The sequence below is a fragment of the Rhinoderma darwinii genome, chromosome 2, assembly GCF_050947455.1.
Source record: "Rhinoderma darwinii isolate aRhiDar2 chromosome 2, aRhiDar2.hap1, whole genome shotgun sequence".
NCBI lineage: Eukaryota > Metazoa > Chordata > Amphibia > Anura > Rhinodermatidae > Rhinoderma > Rhinoderma darwinii.
In genome coordinates, this window is record NC_134688.1 from 74,543,522 (window position 1) to 74,569,943 (window position 26,422).

The 26,422-nt window shown below is 42.4% G+C and overlaps 3 protein-coding genes across 6 annotated transcripts in view; 2 read left to right on the plus strand and 1 right to left on the minus strand.

Moving 5' to 3' along the window:
• The window catches only part of NEK5 (NIMA related kinase 5), a 94,084-nt gene extending 80,525 nt beyond the window's left edge, over positions 1–13,559 (plus strand). The window contains exons 19-22 of one of the 4 annotated variants that reach the window (XM_075851763.1): positions 3,518–3,679; positions 9,073–9,192; positions 9,780–9,888; positions 10,790–13,559. In XM_075851763.1, the coding sequence (XP_075707878.1) occupies positions 3,518–3,679; positions 9,073–9,192; positions 9,780–9,888; positions 10,790–11,123 (725 nt within the window). In that variant the 3' untranslated portion in view covers positions 11,124–13,559. The remainder of the gene's footprint in view (positions 1–3,517; positions 3,680–9,072; positions 9,193–9,779; positions 9,889–10,789) is intronic. The other 3 variants (XM_075851762.1, XM_075851764.1, XM_075851761.1) reach the window with 3 other exon arrangements.
• Positions 13,560–19,751: 6,192 nt separating this feature from the next.
• ALG11 (ALG11 alpha-1,2-mannosyltransferase) lies at positions 19,752–26,376 on the minus strand. The gene is made up of 4 exons (XM_075851771.1): positions 26,268–26,376; positions 23,984–24,217; positions 21,092–22,017; positions 19,752–20,139 (listed from the first exon to the last, which is right to left on the minus strand). The coding sequence occupies exons 1-4, from the start codon at positions 26,300–26,302 to the stop codon at positions 19,868–19,870; spliced, it is 1,467 nt and encodes a 488-aa protein (XP_075707886.1). The 5' UTR covers positions 26,303–26,376; the 3' UTR covers positions 19,752–19,867.
• Positions 25,899–26,422, plus strand: part of ATP7B (ATPase copper transporting beta) — a 127,516-nt gene continuing 126,992 nt past the window's right edge. The window contains exon 1 of the mRNA XM_075851769.1: positions 25,899–25,962. The gene's annotated coding sequence lies outside the window, so the exon portion shown is untranslated. The remainder of the gene's footprint in view (positions 25,963–26,422) is intronic.

Here is a 26,422-nt window from a genome sequence, read left to right on the forward strand (position 1 = left end):
CGGGTAAGAGGGCAAGGTATGGCGTGAAGATGTATAAGCTGTGAGAGTGCATCAGGGTATACCTACAGGTTTAGGATATATGAAGGAAAGGCCACCCCCAAACCAGACTGCATCCTGGACTACAATAGGTACATGGGAGTGATGGACTTGTAAGATCAAGCCCTGAAGCCCTACAGCGCCATGCGGTGTGGTATAAGAAGCTGGCCGGGCACATCATACAGATGGCTTTGTACAATGCGTACGTGCTACGTCGATGTGCAGGCCAGACGGGAACTTTCCTGGAATTTCAAGAGGTGATTATCAAGAACCTAATCTTTAGGGACCAAGAAGGGGGGGCACCCAGTACTTCTGGAAGCGAGCCCACACGCATCGTACCAGGGCAACACTTTCCAGGGGAAGTTCCCCAAACTGGCAAGAAGGGAAAAAGTCAAAAGAGGTGCAAAGTCTGCTATAAGAGGGGGATAAGGGAGGACACAATATATCAATGTGACACGTGTCCCGAATAACCAGAGCTCTGTATGAAAGTGTTTTAAAATTTATCATACATCCCTTGGTTTATAATTTACCCCAATTTTACTTACCCTGATGCACTCCGCACAGCTTATCCCCCTCATCTTTCCCCTCTGGGCCCTGCTGTGTGTCCAGGCAGCTGATAACAGCCACATGTAGGGTATTGCCATACCCGGGAGAACCCACATTACAGTTTATGGGGTGTAGGTCTCCGGTCAAAATGGTCACTACACCTCTAGATGAATGCCTTAAGGGTGTAGTTTTTAAAACGGGGTCACTTCTTGCGGGTTTCAACTGTACTGGTACCTCAGGGGCTTCTGCATACATGACTTCGCACTAGAAAATCCCGAGTAGGCCAAATGGTGGTCCTTTCCTTCTGAGCCCTCCCATGGGCCCAAACGGCAGTTTATCACAACAAATGGGGTATTGCGGCACTCAGAAAAAATTGTGCAACAGAATGGGGTATTTTGTTTCTTGTGAAAATAAGAAATTTTCAGCCAAAACTACATATTATTTGACAAAAATAATTTTGTTTTCATTCCCAGCCCAATTCAAATAAGTTCTGTGAAGAAACTATGGGGTCTAAATGGTCACATTACCCATAAATGAATTCCTTGAGGGGTGTAGTTTCCAAAATGGGGTCACTTCTGGTGGGTTTCCATTGCTTTGATACCTCTGGGGCTCTGCAAATGTGACATGGCACCCGAAAACCAATCCAACAAAATCTGTACTCCAAAGAACACACAGCGCTCCTTCCCTTCTGAGCCCTCCCATGGGCCCAAACGGCAGTTTATCACCACAAATGGGGTATTGCCGCACTCAGGACAAATTGGGCAACAAAATTGAGTATTTTATTTCTTGTGAAAATAAGAATTTTTGAGCTAAAATGACATATTATTGGAAAAAATATATATTTTTTAAATTCCCAGCCCAATTCAAATAAGTTCTGTGAAGAAACTATGGGGTCTAAATGGTCACATTACCAATAAATGAATTCCTTGAGGGGTGTAGTTTCCAAAATGGGGTCACTTCTGGTGGGTTTCCATTGCTTTGATACCTCTGGGGCTCTGCAAATGCGACATGGCACACGAAAACCAAACCAGCAAAATCTGTACTCCAAAGAACACACAGCGCTCCTTCCCTTCTGAGGCCTCCCATGGGCCCAAACGGCAGTTTATTGCCACAAATGGGGTATTGATGCACTCAGGAGAAATTGGGCAACAAAATTGAGTATTTTGTTCCCTGTGAAAATAAGAAATTTAGGTAAAAAATTACATCTTATTGGAAAAAATGACATTTTTTTAATGTCACAGCCCAATTGAAATAGGTGCTGTGAAAAAACTGTGCGGTCAAAATGCTAACAACAACCATAAATGAATTCCTTGAGGGGTGTAGTTTCCAAAATGGGGTCACTTTTGGTGGGTTTCCATTGCTTTGATACCTCTGAGGCTCTGCAAATGCGACATGGCACCCGAAAACCAATCCAACAAAATCTGGACTCCAACAAACATATAGCGCTCCTTTCCTTCTGAGCCCTCCCATGGGCCCAAACGGCAGTTTATCACCACAAATGGGGTACTGCCACACTAAGGACAAATTGGGCAACAAAATGGGGTATTTTGTTCCCTGTGAAAATAAGAAATTTTGATCACAAATGACATTTTATTGCAAAAAATGACATTTTTTTCATTTCAGAGCCCAATTCAAATACGTGCTGTGAAAAAAATGTGCGGTCAAAATGGTAACAACAACCCTAAATGAATTCCTTGAGGGGTGTAGTTTACAAAATGGGGTCACTATTGGGGGATTCCTACTGTTTTGACACCTCAACACCTCTTCAAACCTGGCATGCTGCCTAAAATATATTCTAATAAAAAAGAGGACTCAAAATGCACTAGGTGCTTCTTCGCTTCTAGGGCTTGTCTTTTAGTCCACGAGCGCAGTAGGGCCACATGTGGGACATTTCTAAAAACGGCAGAATCTGGACAATACATATATAGTAGTGTTTCTCAGGTAAAACCTTCTTTGTTACAGAAAAAAAAATGAATAAAATTGAAATTCAGCAAGAAAAATGAAATTTGCAAATTTCACCTCCACTTTGCTTTAATTCCTGTGAAATGCCTGAAGAGTTAAAAAACTTTATAACTGCTGTTTTGAATACTTTGAGGGGTCTAGTTTTTAAAATGGGGTGTTTTATCAGGGTTTCTAATACATAGGCCCCACAAAGCCACTTCAGAACTCAAGAGGTACCTTAAAAAAAAGGCTTTTGAAATTTTCTTAAAAATATGAGAAATTGCTGTTTATGTTCTAAGCCTTGTAACGTCCAAGAAAAATAAAAGAATGTTCAAAAAACGATGCCAATCTAAAGTAGACATATGGGAAATGTGAACTAGTAACTATTTTGGGTGGTATAACCGTCTGTTTTACAAGCAGATGCATTTAAATTCTGAAAAATGCAATTTTTTCAAAATTTTCTCTAAATTTTGCAATTTTTCACCAATAAACACTGAATATATCGACCAAATTTTACCACGAACATGAAGCCCAATGTGTCACGAGAAAACAATCTCAGAATCGCTTGGGTAGGTTTAAGCATTCCGACGTTATTACCACATAAAGTGAAATATGTCAGATTTGAAAAATGGGCTCTGAGCCTTAAGGCCAAAACTAGGCTGCGTCCTTAAGGGGTTAAAACCTACATTTTGTGTGCCGAATACTTCTTCAAATACGATTTGGGTTGGGACCCTATTCGTGCACCTCCTCTGGTCTAGTGCACTCTGAACCAATTTCTAACAATAAGGATGTGCTAAGGGGTAACCCTGCAGGAAAGCTCCGCTACTATTTGGGGTCTGTGTAATATTATAGATAATGCTGTGTTTGTTGGTGCAGCAGTCTCCATCCCGTTCTTTTATACATGAAATATAGTTCTGATGGTCTTTGTATGGTCCTTGGTCAATAATATAAATGGGACACACTTTATACAATTACTTGTATTATGTCCTATTAGATGGAGAGCTGGATTATAGACAAAGGAAGAACCGAAAACATTGGACTCCCATAGAGCCTCAGACTCTTCTTGGTAATCTAAGAGCTGTTGGCATCACATCTGAGTGTAATACTATGGCGGACACCGAGTGGGATGAGGATTTCTGCACCCCTTCCACGGCAGGTAATGGTATAGGTCACTGTCTTAAGTGTTTTCAAACTTGTCTTCTGTAAATTAATATCGTTCCTTTCACACACAAAGTTATAAATATGCCCCTTTGCGGAGTGCAAATGCATCTAGTTGATTACAAGATACCACGTTTACAAATGCCACCTGCACAGGATCAAGGTGTAGGAGGGCTGGTAACAGAATAATGTTCCTACTCTTAAGGTGGCCATACTGTACACATTAATGTCGGCCAAACCTGCTAACCATCCAATGTGTATCGGGGCCTCCCGACTCTCCGCAGATGTCGGGGGGAGAGAAGGATCGGGCAGTTGGATTTCAACATGCATGATCCTTTTGTTCTCAGGGGGGATAAACCAGAGGAGTCTGGCAGCGGCTTATTCCTTCCCACTCTCCTCATTCAGAATACATGCTAAGTCAAGCATGCATGTGTATAGGGGGGATCGGGAGGAATAACTGTCGGCCGAACATTTGTTCTGTCGACCGCTATCTAATGTGTATGGCCAGCCTTACATGGCATTTAATAAGGACGTCCTACTATTATCTCCCCTATAAAATAAAGAGGTCATTTAAACAATACTAAATAGTTTCTATTTTTTATGTTGGTCTATAGGGCAGATCAGTGCCCAGAAATCTTTTTACAAGAGCCCCCAGCAGGGAAGCGTCTTGTTACATAGTTAGTTAGTACGGCTGAAAAAAGACACATGTCCATCAAGTTCAACCAAGGGAAGGGAAAAGGGAAGGAAAAATTTCTACACATAGGAGCTAATACTTTTTTGTTCTAGGAAATTATCTAACCCTTTTTTAAAGCCATCTACTGTCCCTGCTGTGACCAGCTCCTGCGGTAGGCTATTCCATAAATTCACAGTTCTCACTGTAAAGAAGCCTTGTCGCCTCTGCAGCTTGAACCTTTTTTTCTCCAGACGGAGGGAGTGCCCCCTTGTTTTTTGAGGGGGTTTTACAAGGAACAGGATTTCACCATATTTTTTGTATGTGCCATTAATATATTTATATAAGTTAATCATGTCCCCCCTTAGTCTTCTTTTTTCAAGGCTAAATAGGTTTAATTCTTTCAATCTTTCCTCATAACTTAAATTCTCCATGCCCCTAATTAGCTTCGTTGCTCTTCTTTGTATTTTTTCCAACTCCAGGGCATCCTTTCTATGAACTGGAGCCCAGAACTGAACTGCATATTCTAGATGAGGCCTCACTAATGCTTTGTAAAGTGGCATTATTACATCCCTGTCCCGCGAGTCCATGCCTCTTTTAATACACGACAATATCCTGCTGGCCTTTGAAGCAGCTGATTGACACTGCATGCTGTTATTGAGTTTATGATTTACAAGTACACCCAGATCCTTCTCAACAAGTGAATCCGCCAGTGTAGCGCCCCCTAGGACATATGATGCATGCAGGTTGTTGGTACCAAGATGCATAACTTTACATTTATCTACATTAAACTTCATTTGCCAAGTGGACGCCCAAACACTTAGTTTGTTTAAATCTGCCTGTAATTCATGAACATCTTCCATAGTCTGAACTATATTACATAGCTTGGTGTCATCTGCAAAAATAGAAATAGTGCTATTAATCCCTTCCTCTATATCATTAATAAATAAGTTGAATAATAGTGGTCCCAGCACTGAACCCTGGGGTACACCACTTATAACCGGGGACCATTCAGAGAAGGAATCATTGACCACAACCCTCTGGATACGGTCCTTGAGCCAATTCTCAATCCAATTACAAACTATATTTTCTAAACCTATAGTCCTTAATTTACCCATTAGGCGTCTATGGGGGACAGTGTCAAATGCCTTTGCAAAGTCCAAAAACACTAAATCCACAGCGGCCCCTCTGTCTAGACTTCTGCTCACCTCTTCATAAAAACAGATTAGGTTAGTTTGACAACTTCTGTCCTTAGTAAAACCGTGCTGGCTGTCACTTATAATGCTATTTATTGTCACATAATCCTGTATATAGTCCCTCAATAGCCCCTCAAACATTTTCCCCACGATGGATGTTAAGCTTACTGGTCTATAATTACCCGGGGAAGACCTAGAGCCCTTTTTGAAAATAGGCACCACATTTGCCCTGCGCCAGTCCCTTGGCACTATACCAGTCACTAGAGATTCTCTGAATATTATGAAAAGGGGGACAGAAATAACTGAACTAAGCTCTTTAAGAATTCTAGGGTGTAACCCATCTGGTCCCGGGGCCTTGTGCACATTTATTTTATTTAATTTAGCTTGGACCATATCTACATTCATCCAATTCAGTATATCAACTGATATATTAACAGCACTGGCACCGGCTACATCAGCTGCTCTTTCTTCTGTTGTATATACAGAGCTAAAGAACCCATTTAGTAACTCTGCCTTCTCTTGATCCCCTGTGACCAACTCCCCATTACCATTATCTAGGGGTCCTACATGTTCAGACCTTGGCTTTTTTGCATTTATATGCTTGAAGAATTTTTTAGGATTTGTTTTACTATCCTTGGCCACCTGCCTTTCATTTTGTATTTTTGCTAATTTTATTACATTTTTACAGATTTTATTAAGCTCTTTATATTTTACAAAGGCTACAGCTGTACCCTCAGATTTGTATTTTTTAAATGCCCTTTTTTTGTCATGTATTGCCCCTTTCACAGAAGGTGTAAGCCATGTGGGGTTTAATTTGAGTCGTTTATACTTATTACCTGTAGGAATAAATTTTGCACTATAATAACTCAAAGTAGATTTGAAAATCTCCCATTTATCATTTGTTCCATTATTTGACATTAGTTCTTCCCAGTCCATATCCTAAATTGCAGCCATCATCCTGGGGAAATTGGCTTTCTTAAAATTAAATGTTTTTGCCCTCCCAGCCTGCGTTTGTTTTTTACAGTATAGGTAAAATGTAACTATATTATGATCACTGTTACCGAGGTTTTCACGAACATTGACATTCCCAACAAGATCTGCATTATTAGAAATGACCAGATCCAACAGAGCTTCACCTCTAGTCGGGTCTTCCACAAACTGGCCCATAAAATTTTCCTGCAACAGGTTGAGGAAATGTCTCCCCTTTGCAGTTGAAGCCGAACCATGACACCAATTAATATCCCGGAAATTAAAATCTCCCATTATCACTACAGTACCCGCCTGTGCAGCCCGCTCCATCTGTTTATATATCTGACCTTCCATCTCCTCAGTTATATTGGGGGGTCTATAGATTACACCAAAAGTAATTTTTTCAGTGTTTACCTCCCTTTCTAGTTCCACCCACAAGGTTTCAACCTCCTCACAGTCTTCACCCACTATTGTCTCTTTCACACTCGCCTTCATATCACTTCTCACATACAGACATACACCACCACCTTTCCTATTTGTCCTGTCTTTACGAAAAAGTGTAAAACCCAGTAGATTTACAGCCCAGTCATGTGAAGAGTCCAGCCATGTTTCAGCAACACCAACTATATCTATATTTTCTTCCAGTATCAAGGCCTCCAGCTCCCCCATTTTGCTTGCTAGACTTCTGGCATTTGTGAACATACACTTTAACTTGCCTGTCAGTTTTTCACTTTTATTATCAGAAATGTGATTTGACATTAATCGGTCCTTTTTATTTACACTGATGTTTTGTAACGAAAGGATCTCCTTATCTTGTTGTCTAGTCCTCTCCCCACATTCTGTTTCTCCCCCCACCAATATAGTCTGACCCCTCTCTAACCTGGCTACCCCTTTTTTTTCTACATTGACCTCCCTCCTCAGCCCTAGTTTAAATACTCTGCCACCCCAGCTAGAATTCTCTCCCCCAGCACAGCGGACCCCCTTCCATTTAGGTGCAAATCATCTGCAGAATACAGTTTGTACCCCAATGAAAAGTCAGCCCAGTGCTCTAGGAACCCAAATCCTTCTCCTCTACACCAAGACTTCAGCCATGCATTTAACTCCCTAAGCTCCCGCTGTCTTTCCTGTGATGCGCATGGCACAGGCAGTATTCCTGAGAATACAACCTTGGAGGTCCTTCCCTTCAGCTTGTAGCCTAGTTCTTTAAAATTATTCTTAAGGCTCCTCCACCTACCATTTATTCTGTCGTTGGTACAGACATGGACCACGACAGCTGGATCATCACCAGCCCCTCCCAGCAATTTGTCCACCCGTTCCACCACATGCCGAACCCTGGCACCAGGGAGACAGCAAACCATTCGGTTGAGGCGGTCTTGGCGACAAATTATTCTATCCGTCTTCCTGATTATAGAATCCCCTACAACTATCAATTGTCTTGGCTTACCTGCATTACCATCCCGCCGACTACTAGCTGGGCTGTTCTCCCGGCTGTTAGGGAGATCAGTATCCACTAGGGCTGCCTTTTCTGAGACTGACACCCTCGCATCATCACCCAACCTGGCAATTTTGCTTGGAATGCCAGAAACCGGATCGGCCTTCCTTGTCTTTGACCCCTTTCTACTTCCCCTAACTACATTAACCCAGCTACTTACCTGATCCTGCTCACCCATGTCTTCACCCTCCAGTTCTAACCCACTAACTGCATGCTCTGTGAGCAGCAAGCTCCGCTCAAAATTGTCTATCCTCCTCAGTGTTGCATTTTGCGCCTCCAGATCTCTAATGCGAGCTGCCAGGTGAACAACATGCTCACATCTGCCACAGAGATATTCACCCTGGAACTCCGGCTCCAGTCGTGTATACATATGACAAACTGTGCACTGAAGAAAACCTCCAATCTTGCTATCCATTATCCAAGTTACACCAAAACAGCGAACAATTGTCAAAGAAAAAGAAGAGTACTTACTGGGGCTTCAACTCCTCTTTTCAACTCCGGTTTTAGAACTCCACTTAGTTCACAAGCCACTTAAACCACCGAGCTCAGAAAGAGCAAGCTCAAAATGAGGTCTGCTGACTAATTTATACTACCTGTGTCCAGTTAACCCCTTCCCCCTCGTCAGCTGCTCAGCTGGAACGAATCTGCAAGGGGAAAAAAAAAAAAAAAAATTTACAAATTTTTTTTTTAAATTGTGTGAGTTTTTGCTATCTTCTATTTGCTAGCAATCAAAACAGATTCACAAACACAGAAATACAGCAACACAATACAGAAGTACAGCAACACAATCCGGTTTTAGAACTCCACTTAGTTCACAAGCCACTTAAACCACCAAGCTCTTTACTTTTTAGCCAATCACATGCAAATAAGGCAACTCTACTATCTATTAGGCTTATGGAAAATTGGGTCCATTAATTATAAATTGATCAAATTGTACTACTCATGTATTCAAAAATATATTTCTAGCTTTTTGTGATGGTTCGCTGCCTTTTAATGTATGTGTCCAGTATAGTCCTTACTCCCGTCTATACAAATTGACCCTTTTCTGGCCTATTTCAATAAAGAAGGTGATGATCCATCAGGAAACCGGAAGCATTGGAGAGATGAGGCACCAAAAACCCTGATGAGAGCTTTGGAAGCAGCAGATATGGACGACTCCATTCTACCTGGGGAAAACCTCCAAGGTAAATAGCAGCAGTTCAATGTGTGTGTTCTAAACCTGGACATACAGTACTAGGGAGATGGTGGAAAAGCTTTGTGCTTCATACAAGCCCACAAAGATAACTGGCCTGGCGACCCCACATATGTGCTTTTATTGTATGGCTTCACAATTAGCTTAGTGATGGTCACTGCTCTCCTTGACTCATATGAGAGGTTGACCAATTACATATACTGTACTATGTATAGTATATATGTACTGTAAGCAGAACCCTCTCCTCTGAACCAACAACTTTCCCTTTTTGCACCATCCTCCAGGCTCTGTTTACCGCTGCCTCCCTTTTGCTCATTTTACCTTTAAACCCTCATTTCTGCCCTACCCTCATTCTGTTCTGGCAGGCCGTGATGGTTTCCTCAGTGCACATCTGGACTTCCAATGTGTGTAAACTTATTATTAGTACTTTTGAAGAATATATCTCGATAAAATGAAAATATAGGATTTACGGTAATTGAAAAGTGTGGAACGGTGATGGATAAGTTTATCATCTCATCTCACAAGATTATAAAGTTGCTATAATATTACTAAATAAAATATTTTAAATATTGTGTTTAGATGAATCACTGAAGCAATGGCCTCCAGCCACAAAGGAACCAGAGACAGACATGACATCTGACGATTTGGATGAAGAACGATTTGAGCCAAGATCTGACGATGACGACACGTAGGTGTAACAGGAGCACAACACAAAACTGTGCAATACAACAATACTGCGGACCATTTAATATATCAACCTCTAAACAAAAATGCTAAACCAAACAAGTGAATGAGGAAAAATCCACAATTCATTAAAAAAAAAAAAAAAAAAAAAAAAAGATCACATTGCAGGTTCAATTTTGGCATATAACAAATGTCAACAAAAAAATCTGCAAACAAAGGGCATAAAAATAACACGGCAAGTTTGTCTAGCTGGAAATCGCAGGTAACACTGCTTTTTAAAGTGACCGCTTCCTTTCCTAAAAGTTATATAGTGTTGAATTAAAATACAGGATTATCACATATGTCAACTATAAAAATTTAGGTAATATTGAAACGTGATCTTTAAATACTTGGGAAAAAATATATATAGAACATTATGTCCTATGTTAGGGAACTGCCTTATGGGTAACCCCCTAATATTTATTACCTGAAACACACTTTACAAGCTGTTTAGGCAATAAAGAAGAGAAGCTCCTGTGATTTCAGATTCCCTAATGCCATCCGCAGAATACAGGTGCTATTTATATTCTGTATTCTGTGAATGGAGGAAGCAGACACTGTTGATGTGTCTATCAGCACATTGTAATAGCCCTTGTTTCACCCGTTCACAGAATATATATGAATTACCGATAATTTAACTCCCTGATATACTAGCCATAAAGATCACTTCCTGACAGGTTAGCGCCACCTAGTTGCAAAAGGGAGTAGACCAACCAGGGCTGGGCTCCATCGCTCCAGGGGCCTCATAACAGCCGCATGGTCCGACCTGTATCGTTTGTATGCCCATGTGTGAGATAAAATCTTTAGTTACTTGTAAAGATCTCATTCAGTTCTGTTTCATGAGTATTGATCTTTTTTCAAAACAGCACCTTTGAAGAGTCTGAAGATGAGCAAGAAGTTATTGAGATGATGGAAAAGATTCTAACACCCAGAGACGATGAACATATTACTGTAGATAAAGCTAAAAAGATTGGTAATGGCGTGGAAAGAATCAGTCAAGATAACATCGATGCAGTCACAGTGGACCAGTCAACCCTGGAGAAAGCAGAGAACCACCAGGACCCATCTACACCTATGAGTGCCGTGGAGAAGGGATGGACAGATGAGGTGAAATCTGAACTCTGCTCCGATAAGATTCCTGATACATCAAGTCCTGATAGTAAAGACACTGCCCAGTCTCCTATTTGCTCTGTAGAATAGATGTCAGGGGGCAAATGGGCTCATGTTGGTGTCTATGCAATTAAATATTTTCAGTAAATGAGAAACGACCAAAATGACTGTAAATTCCCCTTTGATCATCATTTTACAGTTTACATATAGAATAAATATATAATAAGTGTGCTGTCTTGGGTTCCAGAAACTAAAATTACCGCTGAGTGCGATTATCATTTTGCCATCACCCATGACCGAACTAGGAAAGTTAACAGAAGACATCCCTAGGGAGGGATTCCTGCTTGTAAGAGTTTTCTCCCAAAGGAAAGGTCAGAGAGAGATACCAGATCCAACCTTTAGTGCCTAAAGTAGATGTAGCTGCTTTACAGATGGCACCCACCGAAGAATAAGTCCTAAACCCCAAAGGAGCTGACTCATAGGCCATACAATAGCACATTTACTGGCACCCTTGCCTTTATTAGGCTCCTGGAACTGGACGAAGATTTAGTCTTTCTCCACTCTAGTAATGTCAATATATATAAGAAGGTATCTCCTGTCATCTAGGCAAAACCATTTCCTGAGAACAATGAAATCTAGAGGCCACTTTAGGGGGGGGGGGGCTGGATCAGGTTTGATCACAACCCTATCCTCCAAGATGTTAGTATTACGTGGTTACATATAGTTAGTGTGGTTGAAATATGACAATACAGTATATCCATCAAATTTTACTGTAGTGATAATGGGAGATTTTAATTTCCGGGATATTAATTGGTGTCATGGTTCGGCTTCAACTGCAAAGGGGAGCCATTTCCTCAACCTGTTGCAGTAAAATTTTATGGGCCAGTTTGTGGAAGATCCGACTAGAGGTGAAGCTCTGCTGGATCTGGTGATTTTTTAATAATGCAGAGTTTGTTGGGAATGTCAATGTTCGTGAAAACCTCGGTAACAGTGATCAGAATATAGTTATATTTTACCTATACTGTAAAAAACAAACACAGGGTGGGAGGGCAAAAACACTTAATTTTAAGAAGGCCAATTTCTCCAGGATGAGGGCGGCAATTCAGGATATGGACTGGGAAGAACTAATGTCAAATAATGGTACAAATGATAAATGGGAGATTTTCAAATCTACTTTGGGTAATTATAGTGCAAAATTTATTCCTATAGGTAACAAGTATAAACGACTAAAATCAAACCCCACATGGCTTACACCTTCTGTGAAAGGGGCAATACATGACAAAAATAGAGCATTTGAAAAATACATATCTGAGGGTACAGCTGTAGACTTTGTAAATAATAAAGAGCTTAATAAAATCTGTAAAAAGATAATAAAATCAGCAAAAATAGTGGCCAAGGATAGTAAAACAAATCCCAAAAAATTCTTCAAGTATATAAATGCAAAAAAGCCCAGGTCTGAACATGTAGGACCCCTAGATAATGGTAATGGGGAGTTGATCACAGGGGATCAAGAGAAGGCAGAGTTACTAAATGGGTTCTTTAGCTCTGTATATACAACAGAAGAAAGAGCAGCTGATGTAGCCGGTGCCAGTGCTGTTAATATATCAGATGATATACTGAATTGGATGAATGTAGATCTGGTCCAAGCCAAGTTAAATAAAATAAATGTACACAAGGTCCCGGGACCAGATGGGTTACACCAGGGGTCTCAAACTCCGCCGGGTAAGTGAGCCACATATAGAAAAAATGGGAAGTTGACGGGCCGCATTACTTTAAAATTTAATACAATCCAAAATTATTGTTAATCAATTAGTTATTTGAACTACTATAACACTATATTACTATAATAATAATACTACATTACTATAATAATACCGCTATGTTTAATATTTGAGATATTTCTCCATGTGCTTATTTCAACAATCCAGTTTTCCAGTTTAAGTGTCGCTAAATGCAGGCCGGAGGCTCAGTTGGCAGCGTTTGGCAGACATGTGTCAAGTGCCCTCTGTGGCTGCTGCCGCAGCGCCCCCTGTGGCTGCTGCCGCAGCGCCCCCTATAGATGCTGCCGTGGCGCCCCCTGTGGCTGCTGCCGCGGCGCCCCCTGTAGTTGCTGCCGCGGCGCCCCCTGTAGATGCTGCCGCGGCGCCCCCTGTAGATGCTGCCACGGCGCCCCCTGTAGATGCTGCCACGGCGCCCCCTGTAGATAATGCAACAAACCCCCTGTAGATAATGCCACAGTGCCCTCTGTAGATAATGCCACAGTGTCCTCTGTAGATAATGCCACAATGTCCTCTGTAGATATTGCAACACACCTCTAGATAATGCCAATGTCCTCTGTAAATGCTGCCACAGTGCCCCCTGTAGATGCTGCCACAGTGCCCCCTGTAGATGCTGCCAGTGCCCCCTGTAGATGCTGCCACAGTGCCCCCTGTAGATGCTGCCACAGAGCCCACTGTAGATGCTGCCAGAGCCCACTGTAGATGCTGCCACAGTGCCCTCTGTAGATGCTGCCACAGTGCCCTCTGTAAATGCTGCCACAGTGCCCTCTGTAGATGCTGCCACAGTGCCCTCTGTAGATGCTGCCACAGTGCCCTCTGTAGATGCTGCCACAGTGCCCTCTGTAGATGCTGCCACAGTGCCCTCTGTAGATGCTGCCACAGTGCCCTCTGTAGATGCTGCCAGTGTCCTCTGTAGATAATGCAACACACCCCTAGATAATGCCAGTGCCCTCTGTAGATAATGCCAGTGTCCTCTGTAGATAATGCAACACACCCCTAGATAATGCCAGTGCTCTCTGTAGATGCTGCCACAGTGCCCGCTGTAGATGCTGCCACAGTGCCCTCCGTAGATGCTGCCACAGTGCCCTCTGTAGATGCTGCCACAGTGATGTCAGGGGCTTGCCCAGAGCTGGAGTCCCGGAGCAGAGCCTGGGATTCAAGCTCTGCTCCTGACATCACTATATGGACAGAGATGTCTGGGGCAACCCCAGAGCTGGAGTCCCGGGCAGAGCGCTAGTAGGCTCTTCCTGGGACTCCAGCTGTGCTCCTGACATCACTGGGACTCCTGCTCTGGGAAAGCCCCTGACATCATTGTCAATGTATGGACAGCGATGTCCGAGGCTTTCCCAGAGCAGAGCCGATACTAGCGCTCTGCCCGGGTCTCCGCTCTGGGGAAGACCCTGACACACTGTCCATATATGGACAGCGATGTCAGGGAATTCCACAGAGTCCCGGAGCAGAGCCTTTACTAGCGCTCTGCCCGGGACTCCGCTCCGGGGAAGACCCTGACACACTGTCCATATATGGACAGCGATGTCAGGGAATTCCACAGAGTCCCGGAGCAGAGCCTGTACTAGCGCTCTGCACGGGACTCCGGCTCTGGGGAAGCCCCAGACATCGCTGTTCATATGTGGACAGAGATGTCAGGGAATTAGAGTACCTGAGCAGAGCCTATACTAGCGGCTCTGTGTCCCACGGGCCGCAGATGACAGACCCAGGGGCCACGTGCTTGAGACCCCTCGGTTACACCCTAGAGTTCTTAAAGAGCTTAGTTCAGTTATTTCTGTCCCCATCTTCATAATATTTAGAGATTCTCTAGTGACTGGTATAGTTCCAAGGGACTAGCGCAGGTCAAATGTGGTGCCTATTTTCAAAAAGGGCTCTAGGTCTTCCCCGGGTAATTCTGGACCAGTAAGCTTAACATCCATTGTGGGGAAAATGTTTCAGGGACTATATACAGGATTATGTGACAAAAAAATAGTATTATAAGTGACAGCCAGCAGGGTTTTATGAAGGACAGAAGTTGTCAAAACAACTTGATTGTTTTTATGAAGAGGTGAGCAGAAGCCTAGACAAAGGGGCTACTGTGGATATAGTGTTTTTGGACTTTGCAAAGGCATTTGACACTGTCCCTCATAGACGTCTAATGGGTAAATTAAGGACTATAGATTTAGAAAGTATCGTTTGTAATTGGCTCAAGGACCGTATCCAGAGAGTTGTGGTAAATGATTCCTACTCTGAATGGTCCCTGGTTATAAGTGGTGTACCCCAGGGTTCAGTGCTGGGACCACTATTATTCAACTTATTTATTTATGATATAGAGGATGGGATTAATAGCACTATTTCTATTTTTGCAGGTGACGCCAAGCTATGTGGTAATGTTCAGTCTATGGAAGATGTTCATAAATTGCAAGCTGATTTGGACACACGAAGTGTTTGGGCGTCCACTTGGCAAATGAGGTCTAACATAGATAAATGTAAAGTTATGCATCTGGGTACCAACAATCTGCATGCATTCTATGTCCTAGGGGGAGCTATACTGGGGGAGTCACTTGTTGAGAAGGATCTAGGTGTACATGTAAATCCTAAACTAAATAACAGCACGCAATGTCAATCAGCTGCTCCAAAGGCCAGTAAGATATTGTCGTGTATTAAAAGAGGCATGGACTCGCAGGACAGGGATGTAATATTACCACTTTACAAAGCATTAGTGAGGCTTCATCTAGAATATGCAGTTCAGTTCTGGGCTCCAGTTCATAGAAAGGATGCCCTGGAGTTGGAAAAAATACAAAGAAGAGCAACGAAGCTAATAAGGGGCATGAGTTATGAAAAAAGATTAAAAGAATTAAACCTAGCCTTGAAAAGAGACAACTAAGGGCAGTGGGGGAGGGGCAGCTGGGGCGACATGATAAACTTATATAAATATATGAATGGCCCATAAAAAGAATATGGTGAAATCCTGTTCCATGTAAAACCCCCTCCGTCTGGAGAAAAAAAGGTTCAACCTGCAGAGGCGACAAGCCTTCTTTACTGTGAGAACTGTGAATCTATGGAATAGCCTACCGCAGGAGCTGGTCACAGCAGGGACAGTAGATGGCTTTAAAAAAGGCTTAGATAATTTCTTAGAACTAAAAAATATTAGCTCCTATGTGTAGAAATTTTTCCCTTCCCTTTTCCCATCCCTTGGTTGAACATCATGGACATGTGTCTTTTTTTCAACCGTATGAACTAAGTAACTTCAACCAAGTGATGGGAGAAGGGAAGGCAAACGGGTAAACTATAGAACTTCGTTTTACCCCTATTGATCCAGTGAAAGTTTAAATAAAAACAAAAAAATATATTTTTGGTGGCTATTACCTCAGCCAGAAGGGTAGGAGAATTGCAGTATAAATTCAGTTAGCACTACATATACTTACTTACAAGTATAGTATAGTATATTTTGAGAGTCAGAATAGAGATAGAATCCCAGGGCTCAAAGGCAGGCGATATAAGGGCATTAAGGACTAAATTTAAGTCATAGAAATCTTAAACCCACTGACAGGAATGGATCTGGAACCTGAACTAAAAACCTAAACACCCACAGATGGTCTGCAACAAAAGGGCACCTAGGACAGAAACCTGAAGTTTTAGGCCTTCTTCACACAGTGCAGATTTGCTTCAGATTTTGCATTATTTTTTTTAGCCAAAACCAGGAACGGAACCTAAACAGAAGAAATATATAAAGGAAAGCCTCATTAGTCTGCTCTCCTGGATCCAATTCTAGTTTTGGCTTAAAATAGGCATGCAAAATTTGCAGCAAACCTGCAGTGTGTGAACAAGGCCTAAGTGTGCTGGGGCTCTGACCTTTATCTAGTTCTGACTAGGGATATGAGAAATCTTGAAGGGAGTTTACCCCTGGTAGGTTCAGGTAAGTTTTCCATGCCCTAGAACAGTGATCCCCAACCACTGGGCCACGGACCAATACCGGGCCGTGGATCATTTGGTACAGGGCCGCGGTATCTGGTATCCGCAGGAAATTGTGGTGCAGTTTTTCGCCCAGAATGTCTGCTGCAGAAAACGTAGCATTCATTCGGCCTACTAGTAGGCCGGCCTCCTGGGATGTCATTTTATCCCAGTAGAACGCTGCAGCCTGTGATTGGCTGCAGTGGCGGTCACATGGGATGAAGAGTCATGCCAGGAGGCTGGCTCTCTGATATCATCCAGGCCGGCCTCCTGGGATGACGTTTCATCCCATGTGACCGCTGCTACACCCTGTGATTGGCTGTAGCACACATGGGATGAATAATCATCGCAGGAGGCCGCCTGGAGGAAGAAACATACCTCGAAGTATAAGATTTTATTGCGGCAGAATCGCTGCGATTCCGCCGCAATAAATCCTACAACTGCTGTTTGTTGTGGGATTTACACAAGTAGAAAGGATGCAATCCAGCGCTGGTATGTTTAAAAGGAAATGTTATTCCAACTTTATTTCAGATAATAGCAGTGTTTACGCAAATACAATTGACATGCTGCGGAATAAAACTCAGCACCGCAGGTCAATTTCTAAAAGTTTTTTTCCGCTCACTCTTTACGCAGCATGTGGATGAGATTTGTTCGATCTCATTCAACTTGCTGCATCATGCTGCGGATTTTCTGCAACGAATTCCAGTGCGGAACATCCCCCACTGGTATTGCATGAAAATGGTCCTTGGTTAAAAAAAAAAAAAAAAAAAAAAAGAAGAGGTTGGGGACTACTGCCCTAGAATAGATTTAAGAAGTAATTTATTTCCTACTTTTTATTAAGGTAGCGCTTACTCTCTCTCCGATAACCCTATCCCTAGTAATAATAACCACCGCTCAAGTTCCAGGCAGTTAATGTCAATTTCTGACTTGACAATATAGATTTGGCCCATGAAATAGGTCAAGAATTTCTGGACGAGGTCTGTCAGAGACAATTGCCTTAGCCAGGTGGCCAGAATGGTGCAATGAGAATCACCCAGGCTCGGTCTTTCCTGATATTTTTCAGCAACTTGCAGATCAGACAGAGGAGAAAATGTGTATGCGAAGGGCTGGAGCAGAATCCATGGGATTGAGGTTCTTCTGAACCAAACTTAATTACCATAAAACGCTAATGGAAACTTAGTTCGAGAGGAGCCACCAGGGTACTGCATTAAGTGAAATGGACAGAAAACGGAGACCACATTATGTGCACCTAAAACTGGCCTAAATCTGTCCTACTACATTACAGCTTACCTGAGCGGTTAGGGATGTGTCTACTAAGATGACCGTTTCCAGTAATAGCTGGGCGAATAGAGAATACAGCTCTTGAGTATACTAAAAGGTTGTAAGGCTAAATAAGCATAAAATAGTGTATTTACAAAGTTGCTCAGCATTTTATATAGATTATATGTAAACTGTAAAGCGGTGTTCAACAGTGAACATATACTTTAGAAGTAGCTTCTGTGCATGTGCTTTCCATTTGCTTTATTACGCGGTCATATGACCTAATTTTGGTTTCCTTCAGTGCTTTGAAATTCTTGGAAAATTAAAATAAAATGGATGCCATTTTGGTTTGCAGACTACAGATGTAGCCATCTTTATCTGGACTTTTAACGCATTGAATACACAGTGGCAAGATCATTTATCTTGAATTTTTCAATGGCTTTTTTGGGATATCGCGCTGCAGAAAGTTAGTCAAGATAAAGAGGACTACATCCGTATGTGGTCAAACCTTAGGCCTCAGCTTTCCAGTTAACTTAGGAATCTGTATTTTTATCTATCCAAGCAGTTGGATTCATAGAATAGAAAACCTATAAACATCTTTCCAATATATAAAACATTGTGTTGTTAATAAAAGACAATTAGGATAAAAGAGAATATATACACTACATGCAACTTGCTTATGTAGGATGCCTTAAAGAATCCTGGGTAAGACCGGGTGCACATATGCACTTTATCACTATTGCAGGGGTTGTCTCAGCATAGACGTCGGTGGCAGATTGCTGGGACACGCCACTTATGGAACATCGATCTTCTGTTGGCTTTACTTTCTTTGGAGGCCACATGGTCGGCTCAATATAGTCAATGGCCAACCATGAAGGTGACAGGATAAAGCCAAGCAGAGCCAAAGAGACAAAAGTGGATTTTCTATTACAACTGCCACTTTATACCAATGATAAGCAGGGGTTACAGCATTGGCACCCCAATATGCCGCCAATGAGACAACCCCTTAAAGACTCTGTTCATACGATGTGGATTGGACTATTTGAGACCTGCTGGCTCAAGTCCACATAGATATAACTCCACATGTATTTTATCTTTCTATACAGGACTCAACAAGTGTTTTTACTACTATGTTCAAAATAATGTTTTGTTAATATGCCTCGAGTAGAGGACCAGTGAACATTTTAGGTCCATGCAATATGCGGTAGTGGATTGTGCTTGCAGTATGTAGTAATGTGTTATTATACAAATGTCTCATTATGGAAATAAATGTGTACTCTTGTACTAGAGCTGTTATTTTGAGGATTTCCCTAGATGCTGATAGTAATGTCAGCCATGAAATAAGCAATGCATGGAGTGGCATGAGGGTTGACTAATAGTAGGGGTTGTCCACATACCTTATTTGGGCATATGGACTTCATAGAGGATGGGGTCCCCTCTATTAGACAAAGTGGAGAGCCAATGGGAAGAGAAACTTCATTCCGGAGAATTCAGCATGACTATGTATTACATATTAACCCACTTCAGTGGATGCCATGTAATACTAGATATCACCAGAAATAAGAAGGGTGACAAGGGCTGAACACCAGGGGTTACAGCAACTGGACCCCTGATCAGCTTTTAATCAGCGGAGCTTCCTTAAGAAAGGGGGTTGTTCGAGGTGGCAGCAAATATTAATTGTGCCCAGTCACCATTTTTGGTTATTATAGAAAACAAAGAAACATAAGACAAGAATACATTGTTGAGGAGTTAATCACATTTAATATACACTATTGGTTCAATACAAAAATATTCTACACCCTTCTATTCCATTTACCACATTATATACATTTTACCTTTCCCAAAAGCCCCGTCTTATTTAAATAGTAACTCAGTAGCAGAAATGAAATGGACTTCAAACTCCTGGTCTGAGAATCTAGAAACAGAACGTCGCGCATTCTGCCGGATTTGTAGTCTGTTGTCTTCGGACAGGGTCAGGATGCGGTCCATAGCAGAAGCATAGCCCTCCTCCGTGTCTGCCAGAAAGCCGGTATCATGACCTTCATATGGGATGACAATGTCCAGTTTGGGACCTCCAGAGTTATGAGCTAAAATGATTGTTCCAGCCGCCATGCACTCGACCACTCCTGTAAAGAGAAGTAACGTAAGGAAAGTGTCATTTACAAGAGATTTACACTGATAAGCAATAAACTCCTCAATGACAATGCACCGCTCAGTACTAGGCGGAGGAGTTACATAGTGACTGCACATGCATGGCTATGTAAGTCTAGGGAGCACCTCAAACTCTCGGGTCCTCTCCATACAACATGGGACACATCCCGATTACATAACGGATTAAAATGCTTTATTAGTTCTGTATTTAATAGTGTTTATCAGAGTTTAAAACTCTTTCAAGTATTGACTCTTCATGGAAAGCCATCAGCAAGTTCCTAAGAAAATTAGGCAAATTGTGCTCCTCTAAGAGCGCAATGCACGTGGCTCCATTTACATGAGGTGGGCAGGAAAGGATCAATCTTCATAGTATCTTTCATCTAAACATAAAATTAAAGTTCAAAGTTGGAGTTGGCTGGTTTATAAAAAGGGATTGTGCAAAGTGGACAACGCCTTTAAAGGCTATGTACACCTTTGAATACATTTTTTTTCTAATAAATGTTTGTAATGATTAAAACAATTTTCAATTTGACTTTTTTTTTTTTTACATTTTACTTTTTAAGATCCTGTATACATCCTGAAAAAGGTCCCATAGTGGGACGGAAACATTGCAGTTGTGGGTCGACTGAATAAACCACTTTTTTTGCTACATTGGAGTGCTGTGGGATTTCTTCTATATAGACCTACAACCCTTGGATTGGGATTACCCACCTGCACCCATTACCATTGTGGATTTGGACAGATGGATGCTCATTTGTGTGTATATAATATATATATATATATATATATATATGGGCAACCCCTTTAAAATATATTATTATTATTATTAATAACTTGTGACTTAGAATTAGTGGCTACATAGTAATTATAGCAGCTAAGTCCAAGTTCACGCTAAAACAACTAAACGATACCCCAAGAGATTCTTACCAATTCCAAAGTGCTCATTCCACATTGTATGTAGACCAATGGTGGCTTCACGGAGATGCTTCTGCAGCTCTTCAAAAGGAATGTTTACTTTAAACTCCACAGAAACGCCTAAGTCTGCGCTGAGTTTCTTCAGCTCTAATACCCGGAGCTCATCTTGTTTGTTGCGACAACCCCCAATAAGAATGAGTTTCAGATCTGCCCTTTCCTCCGGTGTCTTCTTTGCCAGTAAAGTACTGAAAGCGCAGATCTGTAGTTTGTGGTCCTTCTCTGGTCTGAACTGGCCTATAGACACCACAGAGTGTTCTTTTCTCTCTTGCTTCTGATTCAATTCTATATCTAAAAATGTCTGCACGTCACAAGGCGGATAAACAATGCTAATACGCTCGCTGCACCTCCATAATTCCAAGACATGGTTGAAGGTCCACGTAGAGTTAACCATTACCAGATCACTGCAGGATCCAACCCAGCCATAAATAAGTGCAAACAAGAAATAGTAAATCAGCTTCATTCTGCTCAGAACGGGGTTGTTGGAGATATAGGCAGCGTTGTTGAATCTAGAATGGTGGTCGCGGACAATAGACAACATATCTGTACTGATGGTTGGGTAGTGCACGTAGCAGGCCACCCGACAGCCCCCCAGGTATTTGAATAAAGGCAATGTAAACGCATAACCCATGGAATCAATATAAACATCAGGCACGCATTTTACCAGAGCCTCCCAGCCTAAAAGAATGGAGCCCAAACTCTGTCCCAGCAAAGTGAAATGTGGATAAAGCCTGTCTTCTACCAGATAACGTTTCTCCAGAAAGACGAACTTCACAGGGTAGGATAACTTTATGTTAAATCTTCCTGCTGCCCCAGTAAGAATCTCTTCTCCTGAGACTTCTGTGTCACCGGTGTAAACAACATATACAGCATTTTTGTACCTGGGGAGATATATTTAAAAAAAATGACTAATTTCAAACCAAAGATAAAAGTGTACCCCCCCACCCCAGTGCTAAAAGCAATTAAAGAAATAAACCCCTAAATAAAACAAGAGAATTGAATGTGCACAAACTTGGTTATGTACAGGCTGTGGGCACAGTCGCCCATCCCTCCCACCAGTACGTCCGCTGTGTGGAGGAATTTTATGGTGTACCAGCGCAGCATACACGTTGCCACTCCATGCAACGTACGTCCACACACAGCGTAAACACTGCAGAATTTCCGCAACACATTTCATTGCGAAAAATCTGCGGCATATTACAGTAGCAGCAAAGTTAATAAGATGAGATTTCAACAAATCTCACCCGCACGCGGTTTTGAAAAAGCACAAAAGGGCGGAAAATGATTTGTGGTGCGGATTCTCAATCTGCAGTATGTCAAGTTTCTCTTGCGAAAACGCTGCAGAATTTTCGCACAGAAAATCCAAAGTGTTTACACTGTGTGAACACACCCTAAAGCCTCTTTCACACAGCAGCCGTCAAACATTAGTGGGGAGAACCAGGGTGAGTTCCGGCTCATGAGTCCATTGTATATTGTTTTGTGCATTTGATGTAATAGCTAGAACCTGCCATAAGAACAGTCTGTCGTTGAATAGGCCAACATATTTACATGTAGGGTTGTCACGATACCAGAATTTGGACTTAGATACCGATACTTCGTGTAATATTGCGATTTCAATACCAAAACGATACTTTGCCAACAGTAAAAAAAAAAAAAATTTCTTCCGTTTTCTGATGTGAGGTGCGAGGTGTGATGATGAATTTTGAATGTGCCTCACATTAATAGTAATTATCCCCATTATGTTTCACAGTAATAATGGGTTAATATGTGAGGTACATGATGGGGTTAATTACTATTAATGTCAGGCACATGGAGGTTAAATTCATCGCACCTCGCGTCTCACAACAAGTGAAAGAAAGCAGTGTTTATTTAATTTTTTTACAGCGTACACATCAAATGATGCAAAAAAAATGTTGTGCAGGTTATTACGGCCGCGCCAATACCGAATGTGTATATTTTATGTATTGAGACTTATTTTAATGTTTATTGCAAAAAAAAAAAAAAAGGCGTATGTGTCTTTTTTAAATTTAACATTACTTTATTTTTTAACTTTTTATGTACTGGCATATCTCTATATACTGATAGTAATGTACTGGTATATATCTATATGCCAGTACATTAGCCTGTGTATGGATAGTACACAGGCAGTTGTTAGGATATACCCAAGTATGCCCTAACAACAGGAAATATGGTAAGACAGCCCTGGGGTCCTTCAATGGACCCTGGGCTGTCTGCCCATATATGGTATGTCGCTCAATTGCGTCACAGGGATTCCTGTGATGTGATCCAAGGGGCATCCCCCCTTCTCATTTTCTCCTGAATGCTTCAGGCCGCTGTGATCGCAGCATTCAGGGGAATAGCGGCGGAGATGAGAGGTTTCTCTGATCTCCGCCGTTATAGAGCGTGGCTGCGGCGACAGGAAGTGCGCGCGCGGTCAGCATGAGGAGATGCGGCCGGCGCTGCACTAATGAGTGGTGGTTCAGGCACTGACAGAACATGGGGGTATTTTGTAGTGCGCCCGCCATGTTCTGTCTTCAGTGTCACCGCTCATTAGTGCAGCATCACCTCATCCTGACGGCACACATATGACAGGACTCCGGAGCGGGGCAATTGCTGTATTACACAGCCGCAGCCCCGCTCTCATACATTCATGTGTTACTATACTTAGCTGTGCGGCCGCACAGCTCAGTATCGAAATACATGAAATAACAGTATCGAACCGTTTGGGGATGCACAGTGTCGAAACAGTATCGAAGTTTCGATGCATCGTGCATCCCTATTTACATGTAAGATCCCCTTTAAAATGTAAACTACTAGAGTACTCATTGTTCTATGCCAATAATATACCTTTTCTGCAAAGCACGAAGTGCACACCACAGCACCCTTTCTCCTCCACCTCCTGCATTGCAGTATGGGTGAAAAAAAGCCACTACTTTCTGCTCTTTGCCATCTTTGCCAAGTTGTACAGATGTTTTCTTCTTCTGCGCAATCCACAATCGGACACAAAGAAGAACAGTGAATAACAGGAGAGTGATCGTGACACTGGCAATAAGTGCAGGAATGAAGAGTGACGTCAGCAGGCTACAGGGGAAAGAGAAAAAACAAAAACGGGTTTATTAACTTATGAGAATAAAAACAACACATTTGAACAACTCAGCAGTAAGTTACACAATGCAACAACAACTTCTGTCACACGGTCACACAACAGCTGAACTACAGGAAGTAAACGGAAAAGGCTGGGACTACATACAAGACTCTTCACGTAATATACCATAGTCCATAAGAACACATTGAGCAGAGTATTGAGTTAGGCTATGTTCACACAGGGCAGATACGCTGCGAAAAAGTACACAGAAATTCCACCCGAAAAACCGCTCCAAATTGTGGCGTAGTTTAGAGGGTGGAATCTCCGCTACGGAAAGCAGTGGTTGGAAAAAAAAAGTAAAAAGGCCAATACCTACCCCTGGCCATTGTCATAGTGACGCATCCCTCTATTCTCCGTGCAGCCTGGCCTCCTAGCATGACGCTGCAGCAGTCACATGGGATGAAACATCATCCCAGGAAGCCGGGCCGCAAGGGGAACAGAAGAAAGTGTAACTATGGCAACGCCCGGGGAGTAAGTATTAACCTTTTTATTCATTATAAACAAAAAGTGTTTTTTTTCTGATTAGTCATATTTTCAGCAGAATTTCAGTTTATCTGCTGCAAAAATCGCACCGTTTGCTATCTGTTCCAGGTTTTACCTCTCCATTGAATTCAATGGGGAAAAACACAATAAAAACAGCGATTCCAATGTTCAAATCTCATCCACTACTCATCCTGCTACTGTAATACGCTGCGGATTTTCCGCATTGAAATCTGCAGTGTTTACGCTACGTCTGAACATAAGTACATGCGACTTTTATGCTATGTTGAATAAGAAGATTAATAGGAAAGACATGAAGTGAAAAAGTCCCAAGTAAAGGGGGTTTTACACAGGATGATTATCGGGCAGAGCAGCGTTAATATAAAGCTCATTGCTGATAATTGCCGTGTGTATACAGGGAAGCGATCAAAAGATGAACGAGCAAACCCTCGATCACCTGCCGGTCGTATCGTTTTAAAAAAGTTCAATATTATTGTTGTTGGCAGCGCATCTCCCTGTACACAGGGAGACGCTGCCGACATGCTAATAATGTATGGGGAGGAGCGATCTGAGTAACGTCCGCTCATCCCCATCCATAGATCCTTCTGACAGGAGCAAACGAGCGCCGATCAATGAGGTCTCGTTGATCGGCGCTCGCTGCACCGGCCGATGTAATAGGGCCTTAAGTCATAGATAGTCGCTATAGAAGATGTAGAACGACAGAGGTCAGAGTCTCATGCCCATAGCAACCAGAGGACTTCTTTTATTTTCAAACCTACTTTGGGGGAAAAAAACAAAAACGATTTGCACCGCTTTAATACACGTCACCGTACAATAGCGCCATGGTGATTCTGCGTGCACAGCAAATGTGCCCCTGCGCCCACCAGCAAGATTGACAACCACACTTTTGCTCCAGCTGTACTACACCGTTCAGACGGACATCATGAATGGAGCAACGTTACTGCACACTGGGCGGTACCATTGCCATGGAAACAATAGGGCACCTGGAGTGTACTGCACGTGGGTCCAATTCTAATTAATCAGACCCCTGCAGGATACGCTCTACACATTGTACAGGGTCGCCGCAGTGACTGTACCGCCCAGCTCGCAGGGACGTCTCTCCACTCTGGGCAGGAAAGCACAGCTGAAGCTACACTTTAACCCTTCAGATGCCACATCAATATTGACCGCGGCACCGATGGTTTGTAAACAAAATGGAGGCACCCTTCTGCACCCGGGCAGAGCAGTTTATTTCATTACCCTATTATATGCAATTGCCATTTATTTTAAGACTAAAGCGGTAATTTTGATAGATCTGCACAACTACAACACGAATTGCACACTTCATCTAAGTACAATGGACTACACTAGATTGTATCTCAACACCAGATCCCCTAAAAATAATGTAATGCGTTCACAGAAACCCCCCAACAGATGAGAAGACACCACAACAAAGCCGACTACGTCTACATCATAGCCCACGTTACAAGAAAACAGACTTCTCACCGTAACAGACCACACACACACAGCGCCCCGGCCATGACTACATGACAGGAGCAAACACGTCACCCCACCAGCACTACAGAAGTTCCGGGCGCATTCCGATGACGTAATGGCGTAGTGACGGTACACGCAAAAGTCTAGATCCGCATGTAATTTGT